Raw genomic sequence first — 22,132 nt, forward strand, 5'->3', positions numbered from 1 at the left:
AAGAAAGAGGCGACGTGGCCAACTTCTGACTTAGTCCGAGTACGTTGGGCGTAATCTCATACGTTGGGCGTACGACTTCGGATAAGTCTTGAATTTTATGTTTAAAACTTCAAAAATTCATATCTTTTGCATACGAGCTCTGTTTTTGACGTTCTTTATATCCACGCGTAGGTGAAACTATGCTCTATAACATTCGATTAGACTCCATCGGCTATATTTGAATTCACTTTTATTATTATATTTTTAACAGGCAGGGACAAAAAAAGTCCGTTAAAAATTCATAACTTCTTCATCCGACGTCCGATTTCGTCTGTCTTTTTACCGTTGAACTACTATTTACGAGATCTTCGATTCTTGTTTAGGTTGTGTTAGATAAAAATTGCTCAATCTATAATTCAAATTTCGAGTTGTACATTGCTATGCCGAATCTTAGAAAAATCATAACTCCCTCATGCGAAGGCAAATTTGGACGTTCTTTTTATGAAAGTTCTCGGTTTAACGAATACTACGACTTTCATTTAGATTACAAATGCTAAAAAGTAGTTTATCCTAAACTCACTTTTTACGTCATATGGCGTCGTACAGGTTCTGTCACAAAACTTTAATAAGTCATAACTTCTTCGTTATAACTCGGATCAGTGAGGTTTTCGACTAAATGTTCCTAACGAGATAATTTACAACTATCAGTAATATTAGTTTTACTTATTTCCAACTTAAATGTTATATTTTCGTTAATTTTGATAATTGGCTTTTGATCGGAATCTCATAAGACTTCCAATACTTCCCGAATGATTCTAAACATAATTTACTTCAAATCTCATAAAACTCTTTTGTTAGAACTCAACGCTCAAAACCATATAATATTTAATAATATTTATTTTTAAACTAACAAAACACGATAACTGAACGCGTATGTCTTCTTCTCCATAGTAAAACAAAATCATTTTGCCACATGTCTTCTTCTCCTTAATTTAAACACACATATTTTCTAGAATTTTTGAATTTTTTGTTTTTCTCTTGTCATTTTATTGTATTTTTCATTTTATTAAATTAAAATTTCACATTTAATATGTAGGTAATATATATGTAAGGTATTTATTAGAAAAAATTTATATATGTAATGTATTCAATGTATTAAAGCCTTATTAATTTTAATAATTCACAAATTTTTTCATTTTTCTTATAAATTCAAACTTTTCAAATTGTTAAAATTTCATATTTTTTTAATTAAACTCATGTAATACATTAGTCTGACAGCTAGTATATATATATATATATATATATATATATATATATATATATATATATATATATATATATATATATATATATATATATATATATATAAAAGACCCTTTATCAATGACACATCAAATAATTTGGTATATAATGGAAAGATCTAAATAGAAGAAAAACCGATGTCAAAGTGATGGTCATGTTCACCGAATTGAAGTGGACCTGTCTCGGACATGAAAGGTACACATTTATAATGAAAATCACTTTGACAATGTACAGCTAAAGTAGACGAGATTTTGAGTACAACGTCGGCCTCCTTCATGCAGTGGGATGTGCCGAGTGCCGACATACATTTGGTGGCGGCCGGACCCTCCATCTAATTTGTCACCCCAACCATAGAAAAAAAAAAGTGCAAAAAATGATTCCGCTGCTACCGATCTTAATTAGGGGTGTCAAACGAGTTGTGTCATTGTGTCCTGTTCGTGTGAGATTGAAATATAAATGGGTTGAGATAAGTTTACATAACTTGATCCGGTTAATCACCATGTTGTATCTTATCAACTCATTTATTTTTATATCGAGTTTAGGATTTAGGCCTCGTAATATATCGTGTCATATTATATATTGTAACATTAAATATGTTAGAAAAAGTAGAAAATTGAGATTATCTAGAACAATAACACACTCTCCGATATATTTCTAAGCTACAGTACTAAGTACTTGTTACTTAAACCTTCAAACACTTGGTACGTGTTGGAAGAAAACCACTTCAACACCATAAACCGCTCGACGACAAACAAGAACGGTTATTTATTTTAATCAATTTTGATGACACCTGACAAACGAAGTCATAATTATCGAGCTATGTGAGCTATGAACGATTCCAGCTCCATCCGAGCTTCGCCTCCATCTCTCACCGACTTTCTAACTCGGCGGCCTACAACCACCGCCCTCTTCCTCATCTCCTGCCCTTCTGTCGAACCCATCAATCTCATCACCGCCTTCTCCACCGCCACTGCTGGCACAACCTGCTCTCGCCGGGAGGACCATTCTTTCACCAGGAAACCTACTTTAAGAATCTTGGTTACCAAAACGGCGTTGTTTGGTTGGTCGGAGTGTAAAGGCCATGCAGCTATTGGGACGCCCATAGAAATGCTTTCCATGCATGAGTTCCAACCACAGTGACTCATGAATCCACCGATAGATGGGTGAGCCAAGATCTCTAACTGGGGTGCCCATTCTCTAACCACCATGCCTCTATCTTTAACCCGATCTTCATACCCTTCTGGAAGTTCCAAGCGACGTTTAATTTCATCGTTGAACTCAATATGATGATCTCCTATATCTGCATCTCTTAACACCCATATGAACTTTCTGTTGCTATTTTCCAACCCGGTTGCAATCTCGAGAACTTGTTCATGGGAGAATGAAATGGTTGTCCCGAAAGAAACGAAGATCACGGTGTTCGATGCTTGTTTGTCAAGCCATTTGAGGCATCTGTCGACGTGGACTGGACCACCATCTTTTTTCGTGACTACTGTTGACCTTTTTATGTCCACAGGATTAAAGGGTCCAAGAGCCCAAAGTAACTTGTTTCGATTTCTTGCCTCTGTTTCAAGTAGGTCCAGAACTGGTTGCTCCACGACTTTACACGTGTTGTAGATGCGGCCCGAGCTTAGTTTTGTATACTCGTGTTGTAGTGAAATGAATTTCTTGAACTCCGAAGTGAAGCAACCCTCGAATGAGAGGAGATCATTTGTAAGATCCTCTGGTTCGACTAACTCCTGGATTTGTTCTCTAACTTTCTTGGAAGTGTATAAAGCAATAGCGAATGCTGATACTGTATGAAAAGTATATGATTCAGCGTTTGGAAGAGAAACGAAGTCTTGAACGACAGAACCCATTAGAGAATCATGGATAACAACGAGACGGTGGGTGGTTGGGGAGAGTTTACGGAGGAGGGAGGCTACGGGGTGGCGGAGTTGGGTGGCGGCTTCGCATAAAGGTTGGAGATGAGAAGGGAAGTTGTTGATGGAGTTGGGGTTGGTAGGAGGAGGAGGAGGAGGAGAAGAGGAGGGAGGGATAGGAAAGTCGTGGAAGTGAATGGTGGAGATGGTGTGGGGGTTCCATCCCTGGATCCGGAGCTTGGCTTGGCGGCCGTGGGTGGTGGTGCAGACGAAGTGGACTGGGATGTTGTTGGTGGCGATAAGGCGGGAGAGGTGGAGGAGCTGGTTTAGGTGGCCTTGTAATGGTAGTGGAACCATCACTACGACCACCTTATTCAGGTCAGCAGCCATTGTAGGTGTTACCATGGATATCGAGAGCTCCGTCTGTAGATGTGTGTATTATTTTGGCGGTTTTTAAATGGAGAAAGATAGTATTTATTTGACAAGTTTCCTTCCTATCACGGAAAACAATAATTGATAGATGAATTTCACATGTGCCAACTGAATATATTAAGAATTGACCAACCATTACATCTAGAATACCATGCATAATATTTTAATACTAATATAAATAGGTAGCTAAATAATGATGCTGAAACACTGTACGTTTGTCAACGATTAAGTTGCTTGATTTTTTATTTTTTATTTTTTTTTATTTTTTATTTTTATTTTTCTTTTAAGTTTTTGGTGTTGTGACTAAATGCCGTTAAGAATGTCTTTTTAAAATAACGAAAAAATTGAATAACTATGGCGGAACTATATCTTTACGAAGATCAGTCGCAGGGTGTCTTCCCTCTTTGAGGTCGAGGGTTCAAGTCCCGTCGTGGACATAGGTGGAATTAGGTGTTAGTTTAGGAGTAGATTAGTATATTTGTATTTGTCGGTTCAAAAAAAAATTGTAATTTTTATTTTCGATTAAAAAACCCTCATTTTTTGTTATTTTATATTAAATTTTCAAAAATACATTTATTATGTACAAAAACAAAACTCAATTACTCAAAAGAAATGCTCGAGTAAACCAATCCTTTCTAAAAAATTTCATGTGAAAATGATTTAAAAGTCCAATGAAGTTTCCAAACTGTTCAAAAAACCTCAATCATGTTTTGTCTATCCAAAAAAACCCAACGAACTTAATATTTTGTCTAAAAAGTCCAACTAAGTTACATTTTCCTGAAAATCAAATAAGAGAAATAGATGACGTGGCTTATTACCGTATCGGAAAAATGACTTGTTAGACCAACAAAGTTTCCAAAACGTTTAAAAAACCCCAATCATGTTTTGACTGTTCAAAAAAAACTCAATGAACTTAAACAAAACAAAATTAGGATTTTTTGAACAGTTTGGAACTTTGTGGACTTTTTAGACAAAAAGTTAAGTTCGTTGAGTTTTTTTGAACAGACAAAACATGATTGAAATTTTTTAAATGGTTTGGAAACTTTGTTGGGCTTTGAAGTCAATTTTCCAAACTTTCATCACATAAGATTGCGTGACCATTTGAGATTATTAGACCAAAACCTCATATAGAGCGGAAGAAAACAAGCCTCACCAAACTAGACATGAACTATACATAAGAAATATATAATGATGAGAAGACAAGACAACATATATCTTCTAAAAAAGGAAATCAAAAATTTAATTATATTGCACATTTTACTAAGATTTTGAAATTCCGATTTATAAGATTGGAGGGAGTGGGATAGAAGTTACCTCATTTTTTGTGGGTCATACCATCATTTTCTTTACTTTCCTTTCCCTCATCTAAAACTAAAGGAATGGGTGAGAATAACTTCCCTCATTATGTTTTTTTATTTTTTTAAATAATTTTTTTTATGATTTATAATTTTTAAATTAACACTAAACATAAAATCTAATTAAAAATAAAAAACATTTCATTAATTGTTATATATATATATATATATATATATATATATATATATATATATATATTAAGATTGTGAAAAGTTTTAACAGTAAACTGCAGGATTTTTGGGAAGAATGATCTCTGTATTATTGTTATTATTATATGGTTATTTTGTGTCAATACGCATATTTTGGATGGCCTCTTTGAAATATCTTTAGTCCTTCCACAACTCTCTATTAGTCCTTCCACAACTATCCACAATTGACGTTTAGTCGGAAGAATGCCTACAAGCAGACGAACGAAAGTGTAGCACCTGGTTCCTGGTACGTACTCCTTGTGATTAATATTTTAAATTTATGCATTTTTGCCTTGGACTCGGCGAGTTGAAGGACCAACTCGCCGAGTAGGAACGGGACAAGGCGCGGGGTTTGAACTTTGTACTCGGCGAGTCGGTCCCCGTACTCGGCGGGTAGACCCTGTTTGGACAAAAATCCTAATCTGGGCGTTTGCACCCTATTTAAACGCTCTAACATGGCCTCCTTAGTCCCTAACACTTCCAGAGAACTGTAGAAAAAATCCTAGCCCCCATATTGTTCTTGAGAGTGGTTTTGGCTTTGTGGAGAAGGTTTGGAGCTTAGAGGAAGGAAGAGGAGGTTGAAGTGTGCAAGGAGGGGAGGTAGATCCGAAATCTAGACTGTGAGAAGCTTCCATTCAGGTAGAAAAGTTCTTACCTTGATCATTAGTTCATTAGATCCCATTTTTGTCCCAAATTAGTGGTTTCCAGCCCTAAAACCTCAAATTCCATGTATTTATGCTTTAAGTTCTGAAAGGACTTCAGATTGGGATCTTATGGACATCCTAGAAGTATAAAGTCTCTGTGGTTGGGGTTATTGAGGTCCCTATTGAGTGTATGACCCCTTAAAGAGCTTGGATTTGCCTTCTTGAGCTTATAGGGCCATGCATGCACGTAAAGTTTGCAACTTTACGTGATAAGCATGCCCTAGGAGCATAGATTTACGGGTTAGAAGCGTTGCATGTCTCAGTTTTGGTCTGTATGGGAAGTGGGTCGAAGGGACTCGGCGATTCCCAAAGTGGAACTCGGCGAGTTCTATGAAGATGGTCTTAGACTCGGCAAGTTGGATGAACAACTCGGCGAGTCCTATGAAGATTGCTTGGAGCTCACCGAGTTGTTCTTCAAACTCGGGGAGTCATATGAACTTTCTCTGAGTAAGAGGGGTTTAAGTGTTGAAGGTCCAACCCTTCGTATCTGCACGCAGAATTAGTAGAGTAACGTAGTCCCAAAACCCCAAATCCTCTTACAGAATGTTCTGGTGAGGATTGGAAGCGAGTAGGAGATCTGCTCGTGGAACTTGGTGAGTTGCTCTCGGACTTGGCGAGTCGGATCACGAATCGGTTCCATAGTCCCGAGTAGTGAGTCAAGGGTGACTCAGTGAGTGGAATGAGGGACTTGGCGAGTAGGACCGGGTTAGTAGGAGAAGGACTCGGTGAGTTTGTGCCACGACTCGGCGAGTCCAGTCAACTGGGAGTTGACCTTGGACCAAGGATGGGTCAGTCAATTGACCTAAGGATATTTATGAGTGGCTAATCTATGTTTATGGGTTTGTAGCCGGAGGATTACCGGTGCAGCAGCCAGACGTCTAGCAGTCGGACTTTCGGTAGCTACTCTTCGAGGTGAGTTTCCTTCCAGTAGTAACGGGTCTAAGGCACCAAGGCCGGCCCATATAGATGTTATGCTAGTGTCAGAGTGTGGGCAGAGCCCGTATCTTATGGTTGAGTTTGATTATGATATATGCCAGTAGGATAGATTTGACTATACTCATTGTCTGTGTGATACTTGTATGTTATGGTTTAGCAGCTGAGTGTTGGCGAGGCCCGTATCTCTCTGATAGTGGAGTGTGGGCGAGGCCCGTATCTCTCAGATAGCAGAGTATGGGCGAGGCCCGTACCTCCCAGATAGCGGAGTGTGGGCGAGGCCCTTATCTCCCAGCTAGCGGAGTGTGGGCGAGGACCATATCTCGTAGCTGTTCATTGTATATTTGTATGGTATGAGGTATTATGGGGGAACTCACTAAGCTTCGTGCTTACAGTTTTCAGTTTTGGTTTCAGGTACCTCTTTTTCGAAGGGGAAGGAGCTGGCGCGGTAGCGGCCCATCACACACATGCCTCGTATTCCGCACTATGATATCTTCCTGGGGATTTGTACTCTGACATTATTATGTTTATGAAAATGTTTTCCAGACATGTGATATCTTTTATGAAATGTTATGATCGATGAATGCTTTTATTTCTAATGCTTTACTAAGTATATGTTTTAAAAATGAAATTTTTGGCTCGTATTTTTGGGACGTTACAAGTTGGTATCAGAGCCCTGTTTGAGGGATTCGGACACACCTTCGGGGGTGTCTGAACTCAAATCAAGGGATTAAAAGATTTTAAAGAAGAAAATGTTTTCTAAAAGCTAAGTAAAGAGTTTTAAGAAGGAACAAAGTGTGTGATGTGCGCGACCGGCCGAGCTCAAGTAAGGATTCCACAAGGTACCCATACAAACTTATGTTATGTTTATCAGTTTTAGTAGAACAACATGCTAGAATAGGACTAAGGATCTAGTAGTGATGCCTTATGTGCCTGCTTTATGTGCCTTAGTGTATGAAAACTGCATGCTAGAATTGAGTAGACAACAGTAGGATAGCCTGACTAGGTTATGCCTGATAGTATGAGTTTAGCATTGTATGCTAGTGCAGTTCCTGTTACGAGGACAGAGTCGCTTGAGATTGTTTCCTTTTGTCCGAATGTTGTTTGCTTTGTGCTACGAGGGCCTCGAGTGATGGGAGTTAGCTGTTAGGTGAATACGTTAAAGTCACATGTGATCAGGGTTGAATAATCTCAGTGTGTTGGATTTGACCCTATTGCGTAGCTCTAGTTTTAGTCCTAACCGTTGTGGGGTGAGTCCCTCACTCGAAGGATTATCTGAGCCTCGTTGCATGTGATTGTATTCGGGTAATGGCTAATTGGCATTACAAAGAGACCGTCAGCAGCTGAGGACTGGGTTGGGAGGAGACAGAGGTTTCCTAGGGTAAGCCTAGGATAAGTATAACAGTGATCAACGGTAGTGAAAGGGACCTGGTGGAGTCAAGGCAGTCCTTGGAGAAGGTACGGATAGATGTGGAAGGTAGTATGGGCCCGTACTACTGAAAGCAGAGGATCCGTACCCGAACTAAGGAAGGCTGAGACAAGACCAGGGAACTTGAAATAAATGCGATCCCTTTAGGGGTATCAGTATCATTAAGGGTTGTCTGTGTGTATTGCAGAATGGTGGTACTACACCAGAGGCCAGCTGGTGGCGGTTCTGGAGAGGGTTCGGGTTCAGGATCAGGTTCCGAGCCAGTAGATGAGAGGCTACGCGAGTTCATCGCGTCAGAGATCACCAGAGGCATCCTTGAGTCGACCCCCATCATTTTCGGGTCGATCAAGGAAGGGATAGTTGAGCTGATGGAGGACCGCCTCAGGGCGTTCAGGAGTGACATGGCATCTGGCCAGTCTGGATCTCGCACACTGTCCTTTAAGGACTTCAGGGGCAGTGGTGCGCCGGATTTCCATGGGGCGAAGGACCCCGTTACTGCCAGATGATGGATTGCGGACATTGAGTCCGCACAGCTGACCAACTTCTGCCCCGAGGGGTCGAAGGTGAGATGTGCAGCAGGATGTTTACAAGACCGAGCTAGAGATTGGTGGGAGTTCGTCGGTGACTCATTGGGAGCCTCGACTGTTGAGGCTATGACCTGGTCGGACTTTGTGACCAGGTTCAGGGCAGAGTTTGCGCCGGCTGTCGAGCTTCAACAGCTGGCCAGAGAGTTTTTAGACATGAGGCAGACTACGGAGACTGTGGCGGAGATCACCGCCAAGTTCCGGGAGAGGGCATTGCTGGTGCCCCAGTATGCAGGAGATGAGGATATGAGGAGGACCCGCTATCATGACATGTTACGAGCTAACATCCGGGAGCATGTTAGCTTTTCAGCTTGCCCTACCCTGGAGTCCATGATTGCCAGGGCGAGGGAAAGGGAGATTGACTTGGAGCACATTCGAAAGAGAAAGGCAGAGACGGGGCAGGTGGTTGGGGCTTCGGGGAAGAAGCCTGAGGGATCAGATGGTAGGCCGAAAGGCCAAGGAGGGTTGGGTCGCTGCGGAAAATGCGGCAGGTCGCATGAGGGAGCATGTAGATTGGAATCATCAGGCTGCTACAAGTGCGGCAAGGCGGGGCACTTTAGCAGGGATTATACTGCCCCTGTCTCGGTTGTTCAGACATCTGAGTTGCTGTGTTTCCACCGCAACCAGAGGGGCCACAAGAGGGCCAATTGCCCCCAGTTGACAGCAGCATCAGCGCCAGTGAAGGCGCCAACTCCAGCGAATCTGAGGATCACAGATGGCCGGCAAGGCAAGTCAGAGACTCTAGTGGTGAGGAGCCGGGCCTTTCAACTGACGAAAGAGGAGGCACGCGCCGCACCCGATGTGGTGACAGGTATGATTCTTTCCCTCTATCTTATTTTTATGATGTTATGATATTGATATGTGCTCTGTTTAGGATCGTTCCATGTGAACGGTATTCCAGTTCAGGTGTTGTTTGATTCGGGGGCTACCCGATCATTTGTTTCTCTTGCGCTTAGCAAGAAGTTTCCTGAGTCTTCGGGCACGTTGGATTGCCTTTAGAGGTGGAGATTGCCGATGATCGATCAGTGCGAGCATCAGCAGTGTTCAGGGATTGTGTTCTAAAGTTGTTTGAGGAGCGCTACTTGGTGGATTTGGTTCCCATTCCGTTGCGTGGGAACAAGGTGATTATAGGCATGGTTTGGTTGAGCCCTAATGGGGCGGTGATAGATTGCGCACAGCAGCTGATGCAGATCAGGACCCCGAGTGGGGGAGAGTTGGTGATCCATGGCGAGAGGCCACAGCGTGGACCCACAGTATGTTCAGCAGCAAGGGCTAGGCGCTACCTTCAGCTGGGTTGCGCGGGATATGTCGCGTACGTTATGGATACCCGGGAGGCGGGTAAGGCGACGGTGAGCGAGGTTCCAGTGGTGTGAGACTACGCTGATGTGTTCCCGGAGGAGCTTCCTGGAATACCTCCGGAGCGTCAGGAAGAGTTCAGGATCAACCTAGTTCCTGGTGCGGCTCCGATAGCCAAGGCACCCTATTGGTTGGCTCCTCCCGAGATGCAGGAGTTGTCTACGCAGCTGCAGGAGCTGCTAGACAAGGGATTTATTCGACCGAGCAGTTCACCCTGGGGAGCCCCGGTCCTGTTTTTGAAGAAGAAGGACGGGTCGCATCGGATGTGTATTGATTAACAGGAGCTGAATAAGGTAACACTGAAGAACCGTTACCCACTCCCGAGGATTGATGACCTCTTTGATCAGTTACAGGGAGCATCTTGGTTCTCCAAGATCGATTTGCGATCAGGGTATCATCAGATGAGGGTCCGAGAGGAGGATGTACAGAAGACCACGTTTCAGACGCGTTACGGCCATTATGAGTTCGTGGTGATGCCGTTTGGGCTCACCAATGCTCCTGCTGCGTTCATGGATCTCATGAACCGCGTATGTAGACCGATGCTGGATCGGTCTGTGATAGTTTTCATTGATGACATCTTGGTTTATTCCAAGACGCAGGAGGAGCACGAGGAACATCTGAGAGAGGTTTTGGAGACCTTGAGGAGGGAGAGCTTGTACGCCAAGTTCTCCAAATGTGAGTTTTGGTTGCGCGAGGTGCAGTTTCTTGGGCACCTCATCAACCAGAACGGGATCTCAGTAGACCCGGCCAAGGTGGAGGCCGTGATGAGATGGGAGGTTCCGAAGTCTCCGTCCGAGATTCGGAGTTTCCTGGGATTAGCGGGCTACTATCGGAGATTCATTCAGGACTTCTCTAAGATAGTCGTACCCCTGACGCGGCTGACAAAGAAAGCTGTGGTCTTTCGATGGGGGCCTGAGCAGCAGGCAGCATTCGAGGCTCTAAGATAGAGATTGTGTGAGGCGCTAATCTTAGCCCTGCCAGAGGGCGTAGAGGATTTTGTGGTATATTGTGATGCGTCCATTTCGGGGTTGGGCGCGGTACTGATGCAGAGAGGTCATGTCATTGCCTATGCTTCGAGGCAACTGAAGCCTCACGAGGCGAACTACCCGACGCACGATTTAGAGTTGGGGGCGGTGGTCTTCGCCCTCAAGATTTGGCGACATTACCTCTATGGGGTTCGGTGTACCATTTACACGGACCACAAGAGTTTGAGGTACCTCATGTATCAGCCGAATCTGAACATGAGGTAGCGTCAGTGGCTCGATGTGGTGAATGATTATGACTGTGAGATCCTTTACCACCCGGGGAAGGCCAATGTGGTGCCCGATGCGCTTAGCCGCAAGGTGGCGCCGATCAGGGATATTTGCATGCGGATGACAGTGGTGACCCCGCTTTTGGAGCGGATTCGGGAGGCCCAGCAGGAGGCCATGAAGGAGGAACATCGGAAGAGTGAGCGCATAGTGGGTCAGGTTTCCTCCTTCGACTATGATAGTAGAGGATTATTGTCATTACACCGCACGGTGTGGGTGACGTACCTCGGAGGCGTGCGCCAGGTCTTGATGGAGGAGGCACACAAATCTCGATTCTCCATTCATCCCGGGGCGACGAAGATGTATAGGGATCTTCGTCTGGACTATTGGTGGCCCTGCATGAAGCGCGATGTGGCTTGGTACATCGAGCGGTGCTTGACCTGCAGGAAGGTCAAGGCCGAGCACCAGAGACCGCACGGCAAGATGCAGCCGTTGGATATCCCGTTGTGGAAATGGGAAGGTATTACGATGGACTTTATCACGAAGCTACCCATGACCGCGCGGGGAGTGGATTCTATATGGGTCATCGTGGACCGGTTGACCAAGAGCGCCCATTTTATCCCAATTCAGGAGAAGATCTCGGCCGAGAAGTTGCCCGACATCTATATCAGGGAGGTAGTGGCGCGGCACGGGGTGCCCGTATCAGTGATTTCAGATAGAGATGTGCGATTTACTTCCAGGTTTTGGAAGAAGTTCCATGACGAGTTGGGTACTCGTCTGCATTTCAGCACCGCTTTTCACACGCAGACGGATGGTCAGAGCGAGCGGACCATCCAAACGTTGGAAGATATGTTGCGGGCATGTGTTCTGGATTTTGGAGGTAGTTGGGATACCTACCTCCCGTTGGCAGAGTTCTCATATAATAATAGCCATCATGCGAGCATCGACCGTCCTCCCTTCGATATGTTGTATGGAAGGAGGTGCAGTACCCCGATATGTTGGGGAGAGGTTGGCCAGAGGGTCATGGGAAGCACCGAAGTGGTGCTCCAGACGACAGAGAAGATCCAGCAGGTCCGGGGTAGGCTCCAGACTGCCCAGAGTCGGCAGAAAAGTTATGCCGACAAGCGTCGTTCAGACTTGGAATTCCAATTCGGGGATATGGTTCTCCTGAAGGTGTCGCTGTGGAAAGGCGTCATCCGATTCAGGAAGCGAGGCAAGTTGGGCCCAAGGTTCATCGGGCCATTCAGGGTTGTAGCCCGGGTGGGCAAGGTGGCGTATAGATTGGATCTGCCAGCCGAAATCAGCCAGATCCACAACAATTTCCACGTCTCTCAATTGCGGAAGTGTTTGGTAGACGACTCGGCAGTGGTGCCTTTGGAGGATATTCATGTTGATGACAGCCTGAATTACATCGAGCGGCCTATGGTGATCCTCGACAGGAAGTCGAAGGATCTAAGGAACAAGAGGGTGGAACTCGTGAAGGTGCAATGGCAGCACCGAAAGGGATCGAAGTGGACTTGGGAGCCGGTGGAAGAGATGATGGAGCATTACCCTGAGTTGTTTCAAGATCGAGCAGCAGACTTAGAGGACGAAGTCTGAAATAAGTGGGGGAGATTTGTAGCACCTGGTTCCTGGTACGTACTCCTTGTGATTAATATTTTAATTTTACACATTTTTGCCTTGGACTCGGCGAGTAAACCCTGTTTGGACAAAAACCCTAATCCGGGCATTTTCACCCTATTTAAACGCTCTAACTTGGCCTCCTTAGTCCCTAACACTTCCAGAGAACTGTAGAAAGAAACCCTAGCCCCCATATTGTTCTTGAGAATGATTTTGGCTTTGTGGAGAAGGTTTGGAGCTTATAGGAAGGAAGAGGAGGTTGAAGTGTGCAAGGAGGGAACGTAGATCCGGAATCTACATTGTGAGAAGCTTCCATTCAGGTAGAAAAGTTCTTACCTTGATCATTAGTTCATTAGATCCCCTTTTTGTCCCAAATTAGTGGTTTCAAGCCCTAAAACCTCAAATTCCATGTATTTATGCTTTAAGTTTTGAAAGGACTTCAGATTGGGATCTTATGGACATCCTAAAAGTATAAAGTCTCTGTGGTTGCGGTTATTGAGGTCCCTATTGAGTGTATGACCCCTTAAAGAGCTTGGATTTGCCTTTTTGAGCTCATAGGGTCATGCATGCACGTAAAGTTTGCAACTTTACATGATAAGCATGCCCTAGGAGCATAGATCTATGGGTTAGAAACGTTGCATGTCTCAGTTTTGGTCTGTATGGGAAGTGGGTCGAAGGGACTCGGCGAGTCCCAAAGTGGAACTCGGCGAGTTCTATGAAGATGGTCTTAAACTCAGCGAGTTGGATGAACAACTCGGCGAGTCCTATGAAGATTTCCTGGAGCTCGCCGAGTTGTTCTTCAAACTCGGCGAGTCATATGAACTTTCTCTAAGTAAGAGGGGTTTAAGTGTTGAAGGTCCAACCCTTCGTATCTGCACGCGGAATTAGCAGAGTAACGTAGTCCCAAAACCCTAAATCCTCTTACGGAATGTTCTGGTGAGGATTGGAAGCGAGTAGGAGATCTGCTCGTGGAACTCAACGAGTTGCTCTTGGACTCGGCGATTCGGATCATGAGTCGGTTCCATAGTCCCGAGTAGTGAGTCAAGGGTGACTCAGTGAGTGGAAAGAGGGACTTGGCGAGTAGGACCGGGTTAGTAGGAGAAGGACTCGGCGAGTCTGTGCCACGACTCGGCGAGTCCAGTCAACTGGGAGTTGACCTTGACCAAGGAGTTGACCTTGGACCAGGGATGGGTCAGTCAATTGACCTAAGGATATTTATGAGTGGCTAATCTATGTTTATGGGTTTGTAGCCGGAGGATTACCGGTACAGCAGCCAGACGTCTAGCAGTCGGACTTTCGGTAGCTACTCTTCGAGGTGAGTTTCCTTCCAGTAGTAACGGGTCTAAGGCACCAAGGCCGACCCATATAGACGTTATGCTAGTGTCGGAGTGTGGGCAGAGCCCGTATCTCATGGTTGAGTTTGATTATGATATATGCCAGTATGATAGATTTGTCTATACTCGTTGTCTGTGTGATACTTGTATGTTATGGATTAGCAGCTGAGTGTGGGCGGGGCCCGTATCTCTCTGATAGGGGAGTGTGGGTGAGGCCCGTATCTCTCAGATAGCGGAGTGTGGGCGAGGCCCGTATCTCCCAGCTAGCGGAGTGTGGGCGAGGCCCATATCTCCTAGCTATTCATTGTATGTTTGTATGGTATGAGGTATTATGGGGGAACTCACTATGCTTCGTGCTTACAGGTTTTCCTTAAGTGCTCTAGCTAAAGCTAGACAACCCTTAATTGGTGGGATAACATCTTTATCAATCTCACTGAACTGGTAAGTAATCGATTCTCCTTTCACAAATTTAATAAATCAAATAAAGTCAGAGGTGATGGCAACCTTGATGCTCTCTTCTTATTCAAGGAATTACATTATAAGTTATAACTAATTTAAATCTTATTTTCAGGTTTGTCACGACTTTATCGAGGAATCACAATCTATATTACTTTTTCAGCACCTGTTTTTTAGAGAAATTTTGGCCAGATGGAAGAGGAATGCACAAAGATTTGTTGATTTTTGGTAAAATGTCTAAAATACCCTTGAAATGCAACAGAATAATAAGCCACCAGAAAAAAATAACGACAAAAACCAACGTTTTGAGACATGTGTTTTCAGGCAAAGGCATGGGAGCCATACACGACTTGTCAATGGCTGAATTCAACATGAGCTATTTGCAAATGCCATCCTTTTCTGGTTATCAGACACATTTATGTCTGCTGACAAATAGACAATGCTTTGTGTTGTAAAGATCTTCTTTCCTGACCTGAACCACAAAAAAAAAAAGGTATTAAGAGTAAGTTTAATTATTCGAATTTAAAGAGTCGTTCCAATATAAACAAAATCATAATATCTTGGCTTAGCAATCCATAGGACATATTTTCTTTAAATGTTATGTACAACTGTAAAGTCAGTCTTAATCCGTGAAGGAAATTGAGTTGAATATGGAGGTTGTCATCTCAACTCTGAAGCTTTTAGTATTGTTTGTATTAAACTTTTGATTTAGTATTGTTTTTGGTTTATAATTATTTTACTACCAGCAATTCATTTATGTTGATTTCCGTTCATTTTGATTGCTAACTATGAATCAATGTTTTAACTTAGGGCCGATTTGTAAGTTGGAAGAAGAGCAAAAAATTCCCGATGATGTTTGTGGAACTGTCATAACTACCGACTTAAAGAAATGTATAAAGACTTCAATTTTGTGTTTATTTTTTATTGAAAGAAGATATATGTGGTAAATTTTCAATTTTCTTTATAGATGAAGCTATAATTTTTATCTGGTGTTGACTTAACATTATAAACTTCCTTTCATGTGGAAAGTTGGCTTATGTGATGTTTCTGTCTTTTTGGCACTAATGCTAAGTTCAGTCAATTAGATCAACACAATTATTAACTTTCTCATATTCATGATCTTAGATTTATGTTATAACATGATTATGTGTACGCTTTTACTATCAGATAGGTTAATTTTAAATTCAAGTTAAAGATGATTTCATCTCCCTCAGCCTCTGTCGGGTAAGCTTCTGCTACACTCTATCCAAAGAAGGGGTAAAAATAATAAGTATTTTGGTGAAATTGTGCATTTTACTCTTTTAATCAATATAAACAATCTACTTTTTACCAATAATAAATTTTTTTAACAAGGGTATGAAGTGTAAATATACAATAGAGATTTATTTATAAAAATATCTATCCATATACTAAAAAAATGGAAATTTAAAATTCAATTATATATATTTACAATAAATAAAAATATATTTAAATAAAACTAAAATTAGGGAATTATTTAATTTTATTATTGAATCTCATTTAAATTCCAGGTAACAAAATTTGTAACATAATGTTATTCCCCTGTTTCATTCTTAATTCATTTTTTTGTGGTTGTTTTCTTCGGAGAAACAAAAAAAAGCGTTTATTATGCATTGAATGATCATAAGGGGTGATAGGACCTTCTATTTTGAACCGTCGGCAAACACTTGACAAGTAGAAATTAAATAAGCATGAAAACATATCATAACAATAAAACCCTAAAAATAATAAAAATTTTGTTAATAAATTTATTGATTTTATGATCTTTTACTCTTCCAGATCAACTACTTCCCTTCAAGACATGACACTACTCGACAGTTCCCTATTTCTCCTGTTAGATTGTTAGGAAAGCATGATAAGGTTAGTTTATTTATTCTATATTTTCTTAAAAAATTTCATCAGATTGTTAATAAAATAGGCAATATACTTTATTTTTAACCCATAACAGCAACATACTTTTATTTCTTTAATGTACATTTTTATACTATATCTTATGAGTAACCATATGAATGAGTTGATGGATTATATGTTGGTTTTTTGCAAGTGCTTGCTATTGATAGAAGAGTCGTGATGTGAGACCATCAAAAGCTTATTTGCACATATATTTTGCCCTGAACTGAGACTTTAGATAGCTACAAAATAAGTATCAAAAAAATTCAATTAAATAAGAACACACAAAAGGTTTTTTCCCTAATTGTATGAGGTGTTGCATTTTGGGTAGCCATTTTCTATATGCCATGTGATGTTCATTGCTGGGAAAAACTTCTAAATCATTCTGCCTCTGTAGGTCATCATTGAAGGACTATTTTTTGCTACGGTTGTCCACATAAATCCCCAAGGACATTGTTAAATATAGGCTAGATTGCACGAAATAACAATGTAATTTACTTTCTTACCCATACCAATATACTTTTCACAACTTACTGTATTCGATTCCGTATTACAAACAAATAATCATTTACACAGGATGCCACTTCTGACATGTTGTAATTGTCTGCAAACAGAGGTAGGTGGATTGAAGGTGCAAATTTATACCATATGGTTGAATTGACTTTAGTGACTTACAGTGTTCTTATTATTGGAGGATTTGCTGGAGTTGGTGATATAAAGTAAGTAAAACTCTTTCACACACACATACACATACACATACACATACACATACACATACACATACACATACACATACACATACATATACATATACATATATATAATGCATCTACATAAATGATATATGTGTAATTATGTATCTATTAAATGGTCAATAGTTGCTTAAATATTCAACTTTTTTTTTTTATTTTGGAAGTGCTGCAGATAAGTGGTTCAAGGAAGTCAAAGACAGGCTTACAACTTTGAATGCAATTATATATGGAAACATAATTTATACACATTGGTGAGTATTCCTTTCTAATTATATATTTTAAATTTGAAAAAAATATATTTTGTAACACTCTGAAACACACACACAGCCAAGCGTTCAACATGGAGGCTGCTGAAGCCTTGGTGAGGGAGATGGAAGAAGAGGGCATTGATGCTACAATGGATATTTACCAGACAATGATGGACAGTTATACAATGATTAAAAATGAAGATAAAGAGGGAATATTTGCATTAGAAAATATTGTTCGTTTTGATAAAAAAAATCCAACAATTTGTCGCATCTGATCCCCGCAACGCGGGGGTTCCCCATCTAGTTAAAATAAAAGTTACATTAAACCTAATATTTAAATAAGTAGAAAATTAAAAAAAAAACCGCAAACAAAAAATCAAACAACCCACAACATAGAAAACATAATTAATATCCTAATTTAAAAAAAAAAACAAAATACGTCACTTGGAATCATCGTCCTTGTCATCGACCTCATCGTCTTCATCATTCTCCCGAACGTCACTCTCGTCATCGAAATCTTCGCTCTCGACAAACATATCAGAATCCTCGTCTGATTCTTCAAACAAATCATCGTGAGAAAACTCTATCAGGGCTGAATGTGAGCCTTATAAATATGTTCCACCAAATCAGCACGAAAAGCGTGATGAATGTCACGATTGTGTACTTCTCTTCTATTCACCCTATACTCTTGTGTACCAATGGCTACTCCTTCGACATTTGGCAAAACTTCATTTTCGTTGTACCGACATATCGCTCTTCCTTCGTTGCCCCAATTGTTAGTATTTGACAACGTTTCTTAAGTACACCAAATGTTCGTTCAACATCCTTCCCTAGCTGACTCTTGCGCCTCTTTAAACTTTTTCCTTTTCAGGTCGTTAGGACATGTAAACGATTTCACAAAAACAGACAAGGGAGGATATATATCGTCAGTAAGATAGTATCCACGCTTATATGCTACCCCGTTTTTTTGAAAATGTACATTGTGCGACTTTCCAAGGTAGATATCGTTGAATATCGGCGATTGGTCTAACACAATGATGTCATTGTTTACACCGGCTGGACCAAAGAATGCATGTGATATCCAAAGATTATGTGATGTGATAGCCTCTAGAACGATCGTCGGCTCTTTGTGGTCGCCTCTCATGTACTAACCACACCATGCGTTGGGACATAATGACCAACCCCAATGCATGAAATCAGTACTACCAAGCATTTCAGGGAATCCATGCTTGCATTAATCTACCGTGTACAATTGGTGGATATCGTTGATAGTTGGTTTGCGCAAATATTGTTGCCCGTAAACCAAACAGATCGCTTTGCAGAACTTGTAGACACACGCCCACACGGTACGCTCTGACATTCTAAAATATTTGTCCCATTTATTTTCGCTCATGCCATATGCTAACTGACGAATTGTAGCTGTGTATTTTTGAATGAGAGAGAAACCTTTTATCCGCCTCACATCCATTTTCCATTGGAACAATGGAAAGCGACCTTCCAAATTGCCAACAATACGTAAGAATAGTTCATTACTCATCCAGAACCGACGTCGAAACTTTACAACGTAGATGGCGTCATCTGCAAAGTAATCTTCTATAAGACGATCGTGTCCGGCTACGTGATTTCTACGCAACCGCAACTTTCTTGGTTTAGTTCATGCACGCGATGACATTTTGATTAATATTTTTTGGAGAGAATTATAAGGTATGGATTAAAAAAAATGGTTGGATGTTGTGGTATTTATAGTTTAATAAAAGGAATATATATATATATATATATATATATATATATATATATATATATATATATATATATATATATATATATTAACGGCTATATAGCCGTTTGAAGCAAAAAATAGAAAACAAAACGGACGAATAGCATGAAGAGTGAGAACACGGCATCCCCACCCCCTTTCCCGCGCTTCGATTCCCGCACCGACAGTGCGGTGTACCCGCATGCGAGACGCTTCCCGCACCCCTCCCCGCATACTATTCCGTCCGACCTAACTATCTTCAATTATTACTTAGCTAATTCTGAGACCCATGTAATACATGTAGTTATATATATATATATATATATATATATATATATATATATATATATATATATATATATATTATCAGTGATTGATCCAATTTTTGCAAGGTTTCTACAAATTATCGTGAATTCAATAGTAATGGGCCGAAAATTATGTTTTTCAATTAGAAATGTTGATTTAATTTTAACTGAATTCAATACATTAATTGACAAATTACATGAAAATTTTTGGAGACATTTAAGTTTTCTTATTTTCTTTATTATATTTTTAGATTAGATTTTTTTATAATTTCATAACAAAGTCAAAAAAACCACAATTTGCCAATTGGATTTAAATGAAATTGAAAAAATTAAAAAAATGTCATGTGGTATATTTGAGAACTCTAGATTTATATGAGAAATAAGAAAAATAATAAATTATTATAATAGATATGTTTTTTATCTTTTAAATTTAAACAAATAATTTAAATAAGAAAAGAAACTAATGAGTTTTAATTTTGGAAATTTTAAAATTAAAAGGTAAGTTTATTACTGAAATTAATATCTATTTATTGCTACATTTATTGTAATTATTACATTAAAATATTATGTGAAATTTAATAAAATAAAAAACTCATAAAATGACATGTGAAAAAATATTAATTCAAAATAACCACAAAATGACATTTGTCAAATTGAATGAAAATATGACAAGTGGCAAAAAAAAAAAATCATTTATAAGAGAAGATTTGATTTTAGACATTATCTGGCATATAGTTACATTAAAAGCAATCACCAAAATGTTACGTCAAATTTGAATTTTATCTTAAGAGGGAAGAGCGGTAAAGAAAAAGTTAGCAATATTTAACATGAGAAAAAAAAATGTGTATTGTTAATATAAAGTATATGTGCTTACAATAGAATCAATATTTGTGAGTGTATACATTCTTAATGTAAGATAAGTCCTTATAGAGAGATGGTAGTCTCTAACATATACTAGATAAATTTTTCGTTGTTACTCCAAAACCTAGGTGGGAAGCGGTCTAGTACATGAAGCTTACATACAATTTTATTGAGTTATGAAACATGCAATACACCATGTATTTTTGAAATACATAGAGAATTTGAACCTATATTCTACCGTCCTAACAATTATAGAAATTTGAAAAGGACAATAATACTTCCTTACGAACACCAGATTCATCCTTAATTTAACTAATTGTTGTATGTAAGGCGGGAATTTAAGCCATACCCAATCACCAATGTCAAATATTCTCTTTAATACGTGTTTATCAACATTTTTTTTTCATTCTAAATAGCTTTGAATAAGTTTGGTTTAGAGAAGTGATCATCAATTCTTTTTTTATAATGATCTAGTAATGGCTTCAAAAATTGATTCCTTAGAAGATATGACATATGCACGAGAGGTGGTTGATTATACGCAGCACCGTAAGTTTTAACACTAACTGTAGTTTGGTAATGAGCACTAAACCACCATTGTTCCAATAGAAGCCAAAAGCTCCACTCATTGGAGTTCTCTCCATAAATACATCTTAAACAATCTTCCAAACACATATTTACGACATTTTTTCGTGAAATATGCATCGTATGATCGTATGGGTTAAAAGTATTTAAGTTTTCTTTCAATAACATTTAGTTGTTTAAAAGCAATATTACATAATTTATGTCCTAAAAGTTAAGTATTACAATTTAAGTTTGAACATTTAATATACAAGGGTGTATAATTGAAACATCAAAACACAAGTCTGTTCGATTAAATGTCTAAGCCCATAACTATTATTGGTATGTATTCAACCCGAGAGTAGCATGGTCGATATGGGTTTGCACTTCACCGAAACAATTTGTATGAATAGTCTTTTGAGAATAGTATATCTATGGTTTATTAATATATTATGAGTTGTAATATATTAATATGAAATCATATTATTTAATTAGTATTGATCAAGAATTAATTTAAAATTAATTTAGTGATCAAAATGAACTAATTGAATATGGAGTCTTATATATATAGCATGTGTCAAGTTCATTTAGGTTGGGCTAAGCATGCATGGATAGTCCACGGAGTTTTTAACCCATGGATTCTATGGAAATGAAAGGTCATGGGTATTAGGATTTACATGAATGTAACCCTAATCCTCCATACTATATAAAGAGGTCTTTGACACATGAAATGACACTAGTGTGTGAGTAAACAAGAGTGGGCCGATTTCTAGTGTGGTTACTATTCTCTAAAGCTTTCCAAGGTGTTTTTGGTGATTTGTGATTCCACTTAAGGCATCCACATTATTGGTGCTAGGCTCTTAAAGCTCCAAGGAATCAACCACAAGAAAAAGGTATGTCATCCCACTAAGTTTTATATTACATGTACCCCATGGTATGTTCATTAGGATGAGAACCTT

General features: G+C 40.0%; 1 protein-coding gene across 1 annotated transcript; it reads right to left on the reverse strand.

The window, feature by feature from the left end:
• Window positions 1-1,875: 1,875 nt before the first annotated feature.
• Window positions 1,876-3,686, reverse strand: LOC145055068 (zeatin O-glucosyltransferase-like). The gene has a single exon (XM_079003352.1). The coding sequence runs from the start codon at window positions 3,546-3,548 to the stop codon at window positions 2,091-2,093; it is 1,458 nt and encodes a 485-aa protein (XP_078859478.1). The 5' UTR covers window positions 3,549-3,686; the 3' UTR covers window positions 1,876-2,090.
• Between the last annotated feature and the right edge of the window lie 18,446 nt (window positions 3,687-22,132).

This window comes from Lactuca serriola, chromosome 5, assembly GCF_051521515.1.
Source record: "Lactuca serriola cultivar US96UC23 chromosome 5, Lser_US96UC23_V15, whole genome shotgun sequence".
In the NCBI taxonomy this organism is placed as follows: domain Eukaryota; kingdom Viridiplantae; phylum Streptophyta; class Magnoliopsida; order Asterales; family Asteraceae; genus Lactuca; species Lactuca serriola.

Excerpts from the sequence above, each read along its gene's own strand:
- LOC145055068 (XM_079003352.1), bottom strand. The coding sequence starts at position 3,548 with ATGGTAACACCTACAATGGCTGCTGACCTGAATAAGGTGGTCGTAGTG.